At 47.9% G+C, this 16,560-nt stretch overlaps 1 protein-coding gene across 1 annotated transcript in view; it reads left to right on the top strand.

Annotated features, from left to right (window-relative positions):
• Bmp6 (bone morphogenetic protein 6) overlaps positions 1 to 16,522 on the top strand; it is a 144,366-nt gene extending 127,844 nt beyond the window's left edge. The window contains exons 3-7 of the mRNA XM_005355058.3: positions 2,999 to 3,147; positions 3,930 to 4,127; positions 12,883 to 12,959; positions 14,351 to 14,461; positions 14,553 to 16,522. Of these exons, the coding sequence (XP_005355115.1) occupies positions 2,999 to 3,147; positions 3,930 to 4,127; positions 12,883 to 12,959; positions 14,351 to 14,461; positions 14,553 to 14,702 (685 nt within the window). The 3' untranslated portion in view covers positions 14,703 to 16,522. The remainder of the gene's footprint in view (positions 1 to 2,998; positions 3,148 to 3,929; positions 4,128 to 12,882; positions 12,960 to 14,350; positions 14,462 to 14,552) is intronic.
• Positions 16,523 to 16,560: the final 38 nt, after the last annotated feature.

The following is a 16,560-nucleotide window of genomic DNA, read 5'->3' on the forward strand; positions in this document are numbered from 1 at the left end:
GAAGAGGGCACCAGACCTCATTACAGATGGTTGTGAGCCACCATGTGGTTGCTGGGAATTGAACTCAGGACCTTTGGAAGAGCAGGCAATGCTCTTAACCTCTGAGCCATCTCTCCAGCCCCTCAGGCATCAATTCTTGCAATCTACTTTGTGACAGTGTGTCTTGCTCGCTGCTTCTTATATTAGGGTGGTTGATATCTGTGAATTGAAGGCCAGACTGGTCTACATAGTGAGATACAGGCCAGCCAGAGCTATATAGTGTGTGAAGCCCTGCCACACACACACATGCATACACACACACACACACACACACACACACACACACCTCTATTACAGTGTGCCGTGGAAGCACAGTATCCTGTGTGTATATGTATATTTTATCCCAGTTAGTCCTGTTACCTTAAGTCTGTGTGTTATTTCTTTTTATGGTGTGATAATGTAATGTTCAGCTCGAGCTGGTGTGCCACACACTTGGCCTCTAGCTGGTGGTGGCATTTTGGGAGGTGGTAGGCCTAGCCAGAGGCTAGCTTGGGGTGTGTGTATTCCAGAGGGTATGTTGTCCTTGTTTCTACTCCTCCCCCCCTTCCTCCCTCCCTTCCTTCCTCCCTCCCTTCCTCCCTCTGTCATATTTCCCTCCCTCCATGCCTTCATACTTCCCTTCTTCACCCTCTGTCTCAGAGAGACAGCCTCCAAGTTAAAGAGCTCTCTTCTTTAGCATGTTCCTGTGGTCAGGCTGTTCTGCCCAGTGTCCACTGATGACCATAAACCATTGTCTTAGAATTTCTACCACTGCGATGAAACCCCACAACCGAAGCAAGTTGGGGAGGAAAGGGTTTATTTGGCTTCCACTTCCACATCACTGTTCCTCATTGAAGGAAGTCAGGACAGGAACTCAAACAGGAATCTGGAAGCAGGAGCTGATGCAGAGGCCATGGAGGGGTGCTGCTTACTGGCTGGCTTCCCAATGCTTTCTCAGTCTGCTTTCTTACAGAGCCCAGGACCACCAGCCACAATGGGCTGGGCTACTCACAGATCACTAATAGGAAGAAGCCCTACAGGCTTGCCTACAGCCCGACCTTGTGGAGGTATTTTCTTAGTCGAGGCTCCCTTCTCTCAGATGACTCCAGCTTGTGTCAGGTTCCACATTGTAATAATAATCTTTCTCACCAACTGTTTTCCCATTGTCTCAAATTTTACTTGCTCCCAGGTCCATATTTCCGCTTTCCTCTTTTCTTTATTCCCTTCTCTTTTTTCTCTGTTTTCTATCTCCATTTTAGACAGCGATTTTCAGTGCTGGGATCACAGGCGTGCACCTTCGTGTTCCCCTCGCAAACCCCGCCCTTCAGAAAGAAAACCATAAGCCCATCCCAGTTCTGTGTGCCATCCTTGCCCGCCAGTCTGGCCATATCCACAGTGCTCTTGTCTGCATCCTTGTCTCGCTTCCTTAGATATTGGGTGCCTGTTGTCGCGTAACTGGAGCTCTGCACCCAACAACTGACCCTCGCCAGGGACTCAGTACGCAGGCGCACACTCCGCCTCCTACCTTCAACTTCTCTCTGGATCTCGGTTCTGGGGAATGCGGGCCAAAGTCTGCCCCTAACATGACTACTACAGCCTCCGCTTTCTTGGGGACTGGGGCTGGCTTTCCCGCAGAGCTGTTCATACCGTCTGTGTTGTTCCTGGATGAGGGTCATCTCTGACCTTGCAGCGTGGGTCTTCTGTCTCTCTGCATCTCCACTTCAAAGCGTTGGACTTGCAGTCCCCTCTTGCTGTTTTCCCTGAACGCCCCTCATCTCCCTGCCCCCGTCCGGGGGGGGGGGCGTCTGTCCACAGGGAGGGTGACCCATCCACCGCGAGGGGGAGAACATTAAAGAGGACAGACTTGCCTGTGCCCCTGCAGACTGTTAAGCAGCTGAGTAAACTCCCTGTCGTTCTACCTACTGTTTCCACGTGGGAACGATGACAATAGCTCTCCCTTCTAGCTCCAAGCTGCCTCGGAAGGGAGAAGCCTATTTCCCATCTGAGAAATCTAAGATTCTGAACTCAGGTGCTACACTGGCCTCAAAAAATGCCAATGGTTGAGAAGTGAACTTTATTCATTTATCACAGGATGTCTTGGGAAATAATCTCAAAAGATAATCTGTCGTTATCAAAAACTTTTTTTTCATAACTATTGTTATGAAAAACTTTTTGAATCGGCGCTGAGCTAAATTCTCATGCTTGTTTGCTTTCATGATCCTGACCATAACCTCGTGTCTGAGACTCAGTTTCCCAGCTGAGAAGGGAGATGTCGGTACTCGGGCAGTGATGATTATTGTAACAGCTAAGTAAAGCAAGCTAGAAGAGAATACTTTGTAAACATACACGATTAGAATTTGATGCTTATTTTAAAGCAGTGAAGGTTGAGCATCCTTTGTGTAAATTGCATGGGACTAGAAGGGTTTCTGGTAACTGGGGATAATTTTTATATATATAATGGAATATTTTGGGAATGGTTGCTAAGTCGAAATGCAAAATTTGTTTTGACCCACATATATCTAATACACATAGCTTGATATTTGCAGAGATTTGATGCGAGATTTAATCTTTATATAATTTTATATATTGTTTGGATCCTGATTTATGCCTATTGTTCCCCACCTCCTACTTTTTAGAGTTCACTAGCCATAATTAAGCTCTTAATAGCATCATAAATAAAACAATGCCATAATAAAAGGAAACTAAATCTTCAGACAAGTGAAATAACATTTGCAATTTACCCTAATTCCCAGAAAGATTTGGTCTTGGTGAATTTAAGGAGGCCCTGATAGCTCATGTCTCGGGTCTTTCCTAACTAAGTTGTATCTGTGTTCTATATGGTGTCATTTAGGGCGGAGCCATGGTTGGCCACATAAATGGACATGATCTGACTTCAGCCTCCTTTAATGACAAGACGCAGTAGGAATGCGCCACAGGACAGCAGGTGACGCGCTGTGCCGTTTGTCTGTCTTTCTCTCAGGGACTCTGACCTATTTTTGTTGGACACCCGTGCGGTGTGGGCCTCAGAAGAAGGCTGGCTGGAATTTGACATCACAGCAACCAGCAATCTGTGGGTGGTGACTCCACAGCACAACATGGGACTCCAGCTGAGTGTGGTGACTCAGGATGGTGAGTTGTGACTTGCATGCTGCCAGCATCTGCCCGCAGCCATTTTCACTCATTTCCTCCGGAGCAGCTGTGGTGGAACCATTGTTTGGAGCCCAGCCCTTGGCGCCGGGATGACCTGCTTTTCTCTTTCCTCACCACCATATCAAAAAGCAAGACCTTTTTTCTAGCAAGGACTTAGAAGCAGGCTCAGGCCCTGTCCCCTACTGTCCCCCTTCCCCGTGTCTCCCCACCACCCCACCACCACAGCTACAGAAAACAATGAGAAGGATAGCCAGGTTGAGTCAGGTGGGAGAATTCCCAGAAGAACAGCTCAGGGAGAGAGCACTTGTCTAGCATGTGTGTGAGTCCCTGGGTTCTACCCAGCACCAAAAGATAGAACTGGATGGAACGAGAGGGGGAAGGAGAGCCTGGAAAATAATTAGAATCTTGACTGTCCCTGAGGAAACTTCCCCTCCTGACTGGCTCCCTGCTTCAGTTGCTCATCTCCCTCACATTGGTGGGGAGAAATATAGCCAGAAAGGAAGTATGAATACTGACGAATAAAAGGGCCAGAAGCGAAAGCACGCACTCCATTGGTTGATTCTGTACCCTGGGAGGCCGTTTTGAGTCTTCCATCTAAACGGAGCCAGCTAGGGTGGGAGACTGTGTGGGGCCTTGCCCACGTTTCCCACTCTTTACTGCTTTACTAGCCCACGGAAGCCTAGGAAGAGCCGCCTCATTGTGTAGCTTTGAGACGAAGGTTCTGTGGAGTAAAGAGGGGTGGGCTTTGGTTTGCATTAAAGGACTCCACGTCAACCCCCGCGCGGCGGGCCTGGTGGGCAGAGACGGCCCTTACGACAAGCAGCCCTTCATGGTGGCCTTCTTCAAGGTGAGCGAGGTCCACGTGCGCACCACCCGGTCAGTCTCCGGTCGGCGTCGGCAGCAGAGTCGCAACCGTTCCACCCAGTCACAGGACGTGTCCCGGGGCTCCAGTGCTTCAGGTGAGTGTGGACAGAGGCTCGGTGCCCATTAGGACAAAAGTACCTGTGGCCCCAGGTGTTGGACGGCTTCTGCTCAGCAAATACAGTGGCAACGGTGGTAATGTCCCCGCCACAGATACCTTGTATGGGATCCTAGGCCCCTCAGCACAGAGCGCTATTACCCGAAGACTGGAGTTGCAGGCACCCACATTGCCTCTTGGTTCCGATGAGCATCTTCCTGTTGGATGGGATGTCTGTAACTCTTTTTATTCCCTTCCCACAAAAATCATGGGAATACCCCAATTACTTTAATTTTTAGATTTGTTTTATTGAATTCATAAATGTGTTGCCTGTATGTGTGTGTCACATGTGTGTCTGGGGCCCATGAAGGACAGGTGATGTGCCAGGTCCCCTGGAACTAGTTAGAGGTGTTTGTGAGCCACCGTTTGCATGCCGGGAACCAAACCCAGGTCTTCTGCTTGAGGCCAGAGAGGTTTCAGATGTTTCTTTCCTTCAGATTTGGGGACACTTGCATTATATACATAATGAGATTTCTTGAGGGGTAAGACCTATGTCTGATGACAAAGTTCATTTATATCACCTATTCACCTTATGTACATATAACTTATGTTAATTTTATACACCATCTTTAGTGCGCTTTGGTTTGAGTATCACCCATCAGCCTGTGCTTTGCAGACTTGGAGTGCTCAATTTCCATGAAGAAGTGTTATCCATTCATGCTCTATAGGGCTGGAGAGATGGCTTAGAGGTTAGAGCACTGACTGCTTAGTTGACCAGGGTTCAATTCCCAGCACCCACATGCCAGCACACAACTGTCTGTAACTTCGGTTCCAGGGGACCTGACACTCATAACAAAATACCAGTGCACACAAAACAAAACAAAATCAACGACAAAAACCACCACCCCAAACCGTTCATGCTCTGTCGACGTCCCCAGAACTCTCGGCTGGAGCAATCGTCCTCTCAGGGCCTCTGACGTGGATTTTATTGGCTCGCTTGACTGGGAAATTCAGGGTTTTTTGTTTCGGTTTGGTTGTATTGCTGGAAACTGATGGTTCTAGAAAGTTCTATTTCTTGTTGGTGGAATCCTCAGAAAGATGTCAGTGTATGGTAAGGTTTCTCAGAGTCCCAGGGTGACCTTGGCAACCTCATCTTCAGATAAAGAGTTCAGCAGGAAGGCAGGCCTTGATGCTCATTGGGCTGGCTTGTACCATGTGCCCCACCCTGATCACCTTGCTGCCTGGGAAGAACTCTGATTGGCCAAGCCTGCATCAGGTACTCAGTTCTATTCTAGACCAGCAAATCCAAAGGGCAAGAGAGAGGAAACGGTCCCCAGTGTTTGAGGGTTAATTCCAACTCTGAGAAGTCTTCTCTAGCACTGGGAGGAAGGGGGAAATGGAAGCTCCTAGAAGCAAGTGCATAGCAGTTAAGTGGTACTGAATTTGAACCCCAACATTGGTCACACTAGAGCAAGGGCTCCTGAGTCTTGGATTCCCTGGGTTATTGAACTGCCCAGAAAACAAGTGTGACATTGAGTATCGGCAGTGAGACTTTCTGTCAGAATTTTCTCTTTCTTGCAACCTTGTGGCTTTGGAGAAACCTGCCCAGCGGGCCTGCGCTTCAGTTCAGCCCTCTGTCAGTGAGGGTGCGGGATACCTCACAGCGTTAGGGTTTGGTGAAAGGCAGTCTCACGGCACATAATCACCTTCAAAGATGACTTACAGCCACTTGTACGAAGTAGGTGCTTAGAGCGCATGCTGGGATCCCAAGGAAGTAAAACACTTCTAGAGGCTCTGTTTATTTTCGCGGCAGCTTGCGGAAGAACAAACGCAGCTTCTCAAAGCACCCCACCTTTCCTTGGGAGGAAGTGTCCCCTAGATTTTAGGCAGTGATGTACTAAGCCTTCTTTTATGCCAGCGATTTGGAGGTGACCCTTTAGTAGTCACCACCCAGCGTGCCGTGACATTTTGCCTCCTCTCCTCGTTAAGGTGTTTCTTGGGAGCACTGCACAGCGTGGGTGTTCCTGTCTTTCTTTACCACTAGAAGCAGTCAGGGTTGAGGCTTTCAAAGAAAGGAGAAATAAAAAGGAATGCCCGCTTTGCTTTATTCCCCTGGGAGGCAGACGGCTGAGTTGAATTAATGGTCTACATTCTTCTCCGGGGCCTGATGATGAAGTCAGCCAGTGCTAGGGTTCATCTGGGAACTGTGGCCAGTTTGGTTACTAGGACCTCAGACTGTGGAGGCGACCCTTGCAGTGCTGATTGCTTTTGAAAATGATAATTTCCCATGATTGACTCAACACACTCACCCTGCCCGCCTCACACACAGGCCAGTTGCTTTTAATTAGGAAAACGTGTTGTCTCTGATTCGGGCTTCAGCAAAGTCATCCCGTTCCTTTTCCCCAAGTCCCTTTCAACTTTTTCTTTCAAGCTCATGAGTTAAAATTAATTATGGGTATTAATTAGTGGCCTAATTTGCAATACGGTCCAAGGGTTCCTGTTGCCCCTCCGCCTCCCTACTCCACTTTCCAACCCAGTCCTCCTAGATTGCTGTGTTCCTTCAGTAGTTCAGGGCAAAGGGGCCCATGCCAAGTCCCTCTGTTCTCACATATTTAAAACCCCCGAGAAAGCGCTGAGATGATGGGGCCTGTCATCTCTGTCTTCTCTGAACCTTCAGGGAACTGAGAATGGACTCGAATTCAGCCCCTCAGAGCTGATCCTTTATGCTCTTGGATCTTTTTTCTATTAATGGAAGTGGATGTGCAGAGGGAGAGATTTCTACCTAAGAACGGATTTCTAGGGCTGGAGGTGCAGTTCAGCGGGTAGAGTACCTGCCTAGCATGCACAAAGCCCTGGGTTTGACCCCTATACTGTGTTAACTGGGTGTGGCAGTGCATGCCCATACTCCTAGCACTTGGGAGGTGGAGGCAGGAGGATCAGAAGTTCAATATCTGTTGTAATAGGAGCGGCGGGGCTGCGTCCCCGGCACCCGGCCGCCCACATGGCTAGCTCTAGCTTATGCCCTGAAATAATTACATGGAAACTGTATTCTTTTAAACACCGCTTGGCCCATTATATCTAGCCTTTTCTTGGCTAACTCTAGCACCTGGACTAGCCCATTTCTAATATTGTATGTAGCCCACGAGCTGGCTTACCAGGAATGATCTTAACCTGCATCTGCCTGGGGTGGGAGAATCATGGCGACTCCCTGACTCAGCTTCCTTCTCCCAGCATTCTGTTCTGTTTTCGCCACCCACCTATGTTTTAACCTATGAGGGCCAAGCAATTTCTTTATTGCTTAACCAATGAAATCAACAGATTGATATATGACACTCCCATATCAAATGTCATCCTTGCCTACAGAGCGCCAGAGGCAAAAATTCTCAGATATAGTATAAAACTGTCTCAAAGTAAATACATTAAAACCCTAAAGCCAACTAACGAACTAACTCAACAGCAACAAACCACAGGGGAAACCAAGGAAGAAAAGAAGGAAGATTTTCAGAAATCTGGCCTGTGCTTGGAGAATGGGCATAATGTCTTTCTAGGCTTCCCTTCCAGGCTGTTGAAGGGCCAGAGGTTTGCGGGGCAAACTAGTTTGTCTTCAAGAAAAGAGACCATCTATAGTGTGACTCCCCCCACTCCCCCACCCCGCCCGGCCCCAATGCCTCTCAGGAGATTGAAGGGAGAGATTCCTATTCTTTGGCTGCCCACTTCTTCCATGGTACACTCCCAGGGCACTGACCCTTCTTCCCAAAGAGGCCCTGTCTAGAAGAAGCCCGCCAGGGACATCTCGCACCTGAGTAAAGATGCCAGCCTCATTCATCAAACCACCTGTCATCAGGCTGGAACATGACAAGTAGCTGTTTTTGCAACCGAGCGGTGGATTCTTGAGACAGCTAGGTCTGCCCACCACAAGGAAGGGGCCAAGAGCCTGCCCGCCCCAGCCTGCTCTTCCCATTTGTACTTGACTTCACGCTGGACCCTGCAGACACGTGCACCGGACAGTGGGTCAGAGGGAAGTCTCCCTGCATGGTGCCCACGTGCCTACGCTTCCCTACAGCTGTCCTCTCCACAGGAATGGTGGACGTTGGCTGAGCTGTACTGTTCTCATGGGCTTGCATGGCCTCGGGACGTGTCTTTATTGTTTTTACACCTGTTTGACGGTGCTGGGCCAAGTTGCTCTGTGTAGCCCAGGAGGGATCCTTATGAATCTGGCGATTGTTTCCCAGCCCCAGGTCTCGCCAGTCTGGTGTGCTCTGAGCCGCGCCCTGGGTCCTTGCACTGAGGTCCGAAGTCTCTGCCGGCTGCCGATCTCTCCTCTTCTGTAATATTTCTCTTGGCCTCCGCTGTTCTGCCTTGTGGGGGACTGCGGTGCCACATGCTCGGTCCATTGCGAGGTCAATGCATGGAAGGCCTGGAAGGATGATGTCCTTTGGCAATTCTTGGTTCTGCGGCAGCTACTTCTTCAGAGCCCTCCGTGACACATCTGGGGAGGAGAGGAACATTGATGTCACTTCAAGTCGTCTGATGAGTCTGATGCTGTGACTTTGAACTGGTCTTTGTTTTATCAGATGATCACTGGAATTTTACTGTCGCTTTTTTCTTTTTGCTAGGGAGGGGGTTTTTCTTTTGGTGGCTCTGGGCTTGGAAACCGGGACCTTGTGCATGTTGGGTGACTGCTTTGCCACTGAGCTATATAGTTCAGTCTTTGCTATCACTGCTCTCAGATAATGGGAGATTTTGTTGATGCTGCTTCTGCCTATGACATAGCAAGTCCTCGGAACTGAGCATCCTGGGGCACGGTTCTGTCATTGCTCTATTGCTACCTGGGACTAAATCTAAAATCTGAAACCCTTGTGGTCTGGACCTGAGCATTTTGATTCTCCACCTTAATAAAGCAGAATAGGCAGGCGTAAGATGCCCAGTAAGTTATAGTGATGACCAGCCATGAGAGGATTCAGGGAGTCAGGAGACACCTCAGTCCAGGAAGTGACAGACTGAAAGGAAGTCGCAGCCAGTTCATGAACTCTTGGTGCTTAAGGGAATTGTGTCTGTTTTAAGGCATGCAGCCAAGAGGAGATCGGTGTCATATACCGAGGAACTGGCATGTGTGCATCCTTGAAATCTTTGAACTGCACTGGACTGGGGCCTTCCTGTGGCTCTCATACTGATGTACCAGTATAAACCACAAGGAGCTGGCACCTCCTGCACCCCCCTCAATGGCATGTTGTTCCACGGGTGGAGTTAATGGGAGCCAGAGACATTCCGCTGGATAAGATGGGGCGTAGAAGCCCAGAGATAAGACAAGGACAGCTAAGCCCCTGAAAAGAGGTGTCATTGTAGGAGCTACTGTTTTGCTTTTGTCCTTGTCATTTGAGGAGAAGGGGAGGATAGAAGTGGGTATGTCCTCTTTGAAAGGAGGAGGAGAAAGAGAAAGAAAGAAAAAAAGGGAGGGAGGGAGAGAGAGAGAGAAAGAGAGAGAGAGAGAGAGAGAGAGAGAGAGAGAGAGAGAGAGAGAAAGAGAGAGAGAAAAGAAAGGGAAGAAACTGGGAAGTCAGGCCATCATGTGCCTTTAACTGCTGAGCCATCTCGCTGGCCCTGCCCTCCTGTCTTGGAGCCGAGAACTATATGGGGTGGCTGAGGGCCAGGCTTTGCTTGCCATGTTAAGCTTCTAGCAGCCAGCCCTTCTTGAAGGTGTGTCTTGAGGCTGGTACCAAGTGTTCATGTCAGCATGTTCCTGGGTTGCCTGGCATCCTGGAGGCCAAAGACAGACGTGGGCTCTGTTTGGAGCAAAGGCGTCCCTGCCTCTGATCCTCCCCAGACAGCACCTGTGGCTCCTGTGTGCTCAGACCTGCCCTGTACAGTGTGTCACTTGTTCCTGGTGGTTCTGACCTGGGGTCTGGATGGAGCACTAGTGGCCTTAAGTGGCACAGAGTGGTGCATCGGCTGCCCGTGAGTCAGACGCTGTGTCCATGGGCCCTATCATTGGCCTTGGGGCTAGAGAAGTTTGTGTTTTCGTTGCTTTGTTTTTGCCTCTAACACTGTACCTTCGCCTTCCTCTGCCCCTACTTGGACAAACCTGAGGTCTCTTCTTTTCTCCCATTTGAGTGGGTATGTTCTTATGAAATTTTAGCTGCATACTCTTATTATTTTTTTTAAACCTGGTCTTCCTCAGACCCATCTTCTAAACAGATATCAATGGTGGTATGTGTAAGAGGATTTTTTTTTTTTTTTTTTTTGCTGCCTGTCAATCTATAAAAACAAAACACACCAAAAATTGGGTCAGCATCATTCCACGTGGAAGCCAGGGCAGCGAACCCTGAGCTACAGAAACAAGCATTCCAAAGGTCAGTGACCTTCACAAATATTTATACACTCTTTGCCAGCGCTCACCATGGAACTATAAGGAAACACAAGCTTGGCCTGAGAATATCTGTAGGAAAGGAAACAGGAGGATTGAATTCCTGCTTTTCCTCTCTCTGGCCCCAGTCCTTAATAACAAAAACGTCAATGTCTGGCTCTAAAAGAAATAGCTTCTCTTTCCAGAAAGTTCTCTGTGCTGAGCACTGAGGGAGTCAGTCCAGGCGTGCTCGCAGACAGCTGGGACAGCTGGGAAGTGGACAGAGTTCTTGGGTTACATGATGTTAGGCCTGCTGCAGAGCGGAAGCTGGGAATCCAGGGGTGAAGGAGTCCCTGTGTTCTCACCCCAGTTCTCACACGCTGACCAACTGGGTGACCTTTAGTTCACTTCTAACATGAGCCAGCGCATTAAAATAAGGTCCCCAGAAGGAATGCCATTCCCTATCAGATACTAACTATCCTGAGGTCTCCACGCCACCCGTGTTTGTGTCTGGTTTTCCTATAGGTCGAGGCACTTCTGTGCCCACTCCTTCATATTTAATCATTTTCTCCAGTTTTATGGATCTTATGGATTTATATAAATCTTTATGGTTACCATTTTGTTATAAACTCAGGAATAGCCAAATCAGAGATCTAGAACAAGGGGCCTGGGGTCCTGGAGTTTCTGTCCCCTCTCCAGGTGCACGGCTCTCTCATAGCCTCGGAATATACACTCATCTGGAAATGTCGCCGCACCTCATGGTCCAGGATTTCTATGTGGTGGCTCAGTCCATTTTTGTGTTGCTATAACCAAGTATCTGAGACTGGGTACTTTATGAGAAAAAGCTTATTTTAGCTCATGGTTTGGAAGCTGAAAGGTTTGGCCAGGTACGTGTGATAAAGACCTCATGAAGTGTCACAAGATAGAAGATAGTTTCACATTGGATCTAAGGACAGAAAATGATACATACAGAAAACAGTAAACACGGGGTATTGGCGGAGGTTTCTGTTCTGCCCGTCCAGCAATAAACACACAAAAACTATATTATTTGCAGTACTGTCTGGCTAATAGCTCAAGCATATTGCTAGCTAACTCTTATATCTTAAATTAACCCATTTCTATTACTTCATATTTTACCATGAGGCTCATGCCATTTCTATTATTTTATATTTTACCACTAGCCTTGTGACTTACCAGCAAGGTTCCAGCTAGCAGCTCATGTCTTTCTCCTCTAGTGGCTCCATAGCTTCTCACTGACTCCACCTTCTTTCTCTCAGCATTCAGTTTCGTTTTCTCGTCTAGCTCTGCGCTATCACAGGCCAAAGCAGCTTCTTTATTCATTAACCAATAAAAGCAACATATATACAGAAGGACTTCCCACATCAGTGGGGTGTCCTTGTTTTATAGGAATCTACCGTCAAGGTAACTGATCCAGTCACTAGAAAGGTGTGTAGCACCTTGTGAGGTGGTGCCTCATGACACCATTACCTCCTGTAAGGCCCACTTTTGTTCTACCTCATACCTTATCCTGAGGACCAAGTTTCCAGCATACAAATCTTTGAACAACATAGCATTTATGAACCATAGAATACGGGGTTTTGTTGTGCAGTCAAATCATTGGTCACATGATTATACTCAATCTCCATAGGTGAGGCAGGCCCAGAACTCTAACCTTCTTATCATGTGCTAGGGTTTTCTGGTGAGCAGCACCCATTTTGAAGTTTTCTAGGGGTCTACAATGAAGGATATAGGTGTGGGGGTGTGGTGGGTGTCTTGTTAACATAAGACACTCCTCTCAGCAAATTCCAAGGGCTTTCTATGCCCTCTGCTAGGAAATAGAGACAAAAAAAATAGATTATATATATAATATTAGACAGGGCATCACTTTGTAGCCCTGGCTGAACCAGAATTCATTTTGAAGCCCAGGCTTGCTTTGAACTCATGGTGAGTGCTCCTGCCTCAAATTTCCCAGGTTCCTAAATACAGGGATTACAGGTGTGTACTACCATGCCTAATCATGCATACTTATTATTATTCTGCACCTGATCTCTGAAGGAAATTTATTTAGAAATCTCCACTTTTTATATGGCCAGCGATTCTAAGACTAATCTAAAAGATTTTGAGGAAGTTTGGAGGAAGGACAAGCCAGAACTAGATAAATTAAGGCCATTCCAGATGAGTACTGAAGTCAGGGATCATACAGTTGACCAGGACAGTTGCAAAAGTACAAGGATCTAGGCACCTTGGAATATTCAGGAGACTGAGCCCATGCACCCAGCTGGCAGGAAAGAGAGAGATCCGAGGTCCCAAGGAAAGTAAGGAGATATCCTGGCCTGTATGAGAGGAAAGCCCTTATGTATGTTTTTAAGTGAAGGAATTAATGAGTACCTTTTTTTTTTATCTCCTCCAACAGACTACAACAGCAGTGAATTAAAAACAGCCTGCAAAAAGCACGAGCTTTACGTGAGCTTCCAGGACCTGGGATGGCAGGTGAGTCCACGTGAGCTTCCAGGACCTGGGATGGCAGGTGAGTCCTCAGAATAAGGATGGGCCTCCATGGGTACCTTGTTCATACCTCACCCATGGCTGCTGCCATCAGTTTCCTGGAGGAGCTGATTCGGGAATCCCAGGAGCTCTCAAATACTCAGGCTGCTGAAGTAAGGCAGGAAAACCTTGTGCCCCTTTATGGTTTTCTCTCTTTCCTTATTCTTTCAAAGCCTGAGGGGCATTTGGACATTTAAGCAACTTTTACTTAGAAACAGGATTACAAAAAAAAAAAAAAATCTGATGATTAATAATTTCCCCAGTAGCTCTAAACTGGCTCACCCAGTGGGAGATGTTTGGCTCATACCAAGTCCAGCTAAATGTGCTGAGAAATGGGAGAGAGGAGTTGTTCTCTATGTAGGTGGCGTTACTTTGACAGGGCTGTAATGGGATCCTGAGGATGACCCTTTGGGTCTAAGTAGACATGACAGATCCTGACCTACAATGTTTCAACTGACCATTTTCCAGCTATATGACGATGTAGGAGCAGTGTGTTCTCTAGATACAGTGCCCTGAGTTTTGAGGTTGAGTCTTTCTGGGCTGGAGTCTCCTCATCGTTGGACATGACGGGTGGCAGCTCTCAGCCAGCCCCACAATGCGCTGTGCCTAAGATAAGATGCTCGCTATTTTAGTTGTATAATGGGCATTTCCAGCTGGTGTTTTATTGAAATGTAACCCCCATCCTAAGTCAAGGAGCACTTAGTAAACAGAGTCTTTTTGTCCAACCGCCCCATCTAAAATAACCAACTCAGAGGCTTATATTAATTAAAAATGCTCAGCTGATAGCTCAGGCTTGTTACTACCTAACTCTTACATTTAAATTAACCTATTTCTATTACTCTATGTATTGCCATGTATCTCATGGCTTTACCCATCCTCCAGCATGCCTTGCTTCTTAGGCCACTGGCTGGCTTCTCTCCCGACTCCACCCTCCTTCCCATCATTCTCAGTTTGGCTTTCCTGCCTAACTTCCTACCCAGGTACCAGCTCGTCAGCTTTTTATTAGCCAATGAGAGCAATACATATTCATAGTGTAGAAAAGATTCCTCCATGGCAGCATTTGTCCATCAGGCCAGCCACAAGCTCAATCCCAGACCTAACAGGTTTGCAGCAGCCAAAAGTCACATGAGCCCATGATAAGACTGAGGCCCTAGGGTCAGACCAACCACGTTCATACCTTAGCATCACTTGAATGTGAACTTGGGCAGTTCCCAAACTTCTCTGCCTGTTCCCACGCTGTGTGCGCTATGATCAGGGTCTTCTCTTGGGGGTCACTGAGAGTGCAGAGGATGTAGGGGTACCTGGTGATCTTTCACTTCCTTTTGTTTCATCTCAAGGACTGGATCATTGCACCCAAAGGCTATGCTGCCAACTACTGTGATGGAGAGTGTTCCTTCCCACTCAACGCGCACATGAATGCCACCAACCACGCCATTGTACAGACCTTGGTGAGTGCCCTGACTTGGCAGTAAGCGGGCTCAAGCCCAGACCAGGTTGTCATTTCTAACAGTGCCCGCTCCCATTTCTATTTTGGAACAGGTTCACCTTATGAATCCCGAGTATGTGCCCAAGCCATGCTGTGCACCCACTAAGCTGAATGCCATCTCGGTTCTTTACTTCGACGATAACTCCAACGTCATCTTGAAAAAATACAGGAATATGGTCGTGAGAGCTTGCGGATGCCATTAAGGTGTGAAGCCCATTGCTAGTGACTCTGCCTTGGACTCCTGCCTAAATCTGCCTTAATACACACACGAAGCACAGCGAAGTGGGACGATGGCACTGGAAGCATCTCCCGCTGGTGCCTTTGCCCAAGGGGGATCTTATGAAGACCTTGCTGACGACGTCGGAAGTTGTAGTGCTTTCAGTACAGGCCTGGTAACTGCAGATCACTGCCCCCGGTCCCACCCAGACTAGTTTTAGCATTTAGATCTAGCTGTTTGCAGTATAAGTAGAGAATAACCTCGAAGGATTATGAAATACACCTGACGGAAAGAGCAGCTGGTTCAGTAGCACTGGGAGATTCTGCAGGTAACAGAATGCAGGGGGAAGGGGAGCTCTATCAGATTCCATTCCCAGCAAGGCCAGCTCACCCTAGACCTGCATTCTGACCACCAGCATGCTCTGGGGAGGTGCCTTTTGTCTGCTGTTGCGGTCACATGGTTTTTGTTGTCATTGGTGGTGGTGTGAAAATGTACTAATTTCAGTCGAAACAAACTGAAGCACTTGTGCACCCCCTTCTTCCCTAAAGTCTTTACTAGAACCCAAAGTAGAAGGGCCATACTGTGTGGTAGGGTGTGAAGCATCTGCAGCAGCCTTCCTCTAAGCCACGGACCAGCAGAAAGTGACTGCAGCTCTCAGCGGGCTCGACAAGCACATTCACACAGGAACACCGGCTCCACACACCAGCTCTCCAACTGCTCTTTGCCTTTTCCCTATGGTAACACCCACGGCTCAGGACTAGTCTGCAGCAGAGACCCAGAGGAAGGGCCTTGCCTCTAAGAACGGGTTTGTCGAGGTGAGCATGGTATTTGTGAACCAAAACCACAGTTTCCTCTTGTAGAAAGTAAGAATCAGATTAAATCTTAGGATATTTTTTAGATGTCTTTTTCACAATCATGTACTGGGAAGCAATTTCGTACTAAACTGATTAAATAATACATTTATAATCTGTAACTGTACTTACAGCTTTTTTTTGTAAATAGAAACTATAATTTATTGTCTATTTTATATCCATTTTGCTGTAACATTTAAGCAAAGACCAGACCTTTTCTTTAAAAAAAAAATTTATTTAGAAAGTATAAACCAATTGTACCACTTGAGTTTTCTTTTAATACAAGACTCATGATGCAAAGCCGAGGCCACGGTGAGCTGGGCCTCAAGGACAGCTGTGAACCACACATGATTACTAAGAGATGTCTGGAAGGGGCCGGCAGGGTGCCGTTGCTGATCAGGAAGTAGATGTGGTCTTGTTTCTAGTCCCTGACAATTCATTCTGTGCTGGGTGCTGAGTTCACCTGCTCACGGAAGGTGGGGGCAGGGTCTGGGCACAAAGTGCTCCTGAGGACAAGCAACTCAATGCCAAAGACAGAGGCTTGGCACGAGCCTAGCTGCAGCTTTGTACAGGTGAGAGCGGCAATGTCTGCCACCCAGGATGACAAGAATTAGAAGGAGCTAGTGCGATATCCAGCCTTGAGCAGTCTTTGGTCTGGAGGTCAGATGGATCCTCCTGCTCATACAGTACAAGGTCAGCCTCCGTGAAGGTGGACAGCAGAGAGCAAGCTGCTGAGAGGAGGGCTTGGGAAGAGGATCAGAGCTGTAGCTAGGAAGGCCAGACTGAAGCTGCAGCATCTCCCTGGGCCTGAGAAAGCCCATCGGGTGCTTTTGCCCCAGGAGGCAAATAGAATGGTGGGGACCACCGTGTGGCCCCTCCCACACCCTCACTTCCTGCAGAAGACACCTTCCACCTATACCAAGCAGACCAGAGGATCCTTTGAACCTACATCAGAAGTGCCATTCACATGGCTGCCATGGCTTACCTCTCTCA

This window comes from Microtus ochrogaster, chromosome 16 (genome assembly GCF_000317375.1).
Source record: "Microtus ochrogaster isolate Prairie Vole_2 chromosome 16, MicOch1.0, whole genome shotgun sequence".
NCBI lineage: Eukaryota > Metazoa > Chordata > Mammalia > Rodentia > Cricetidae > Microtus > Microtus ochrogaster.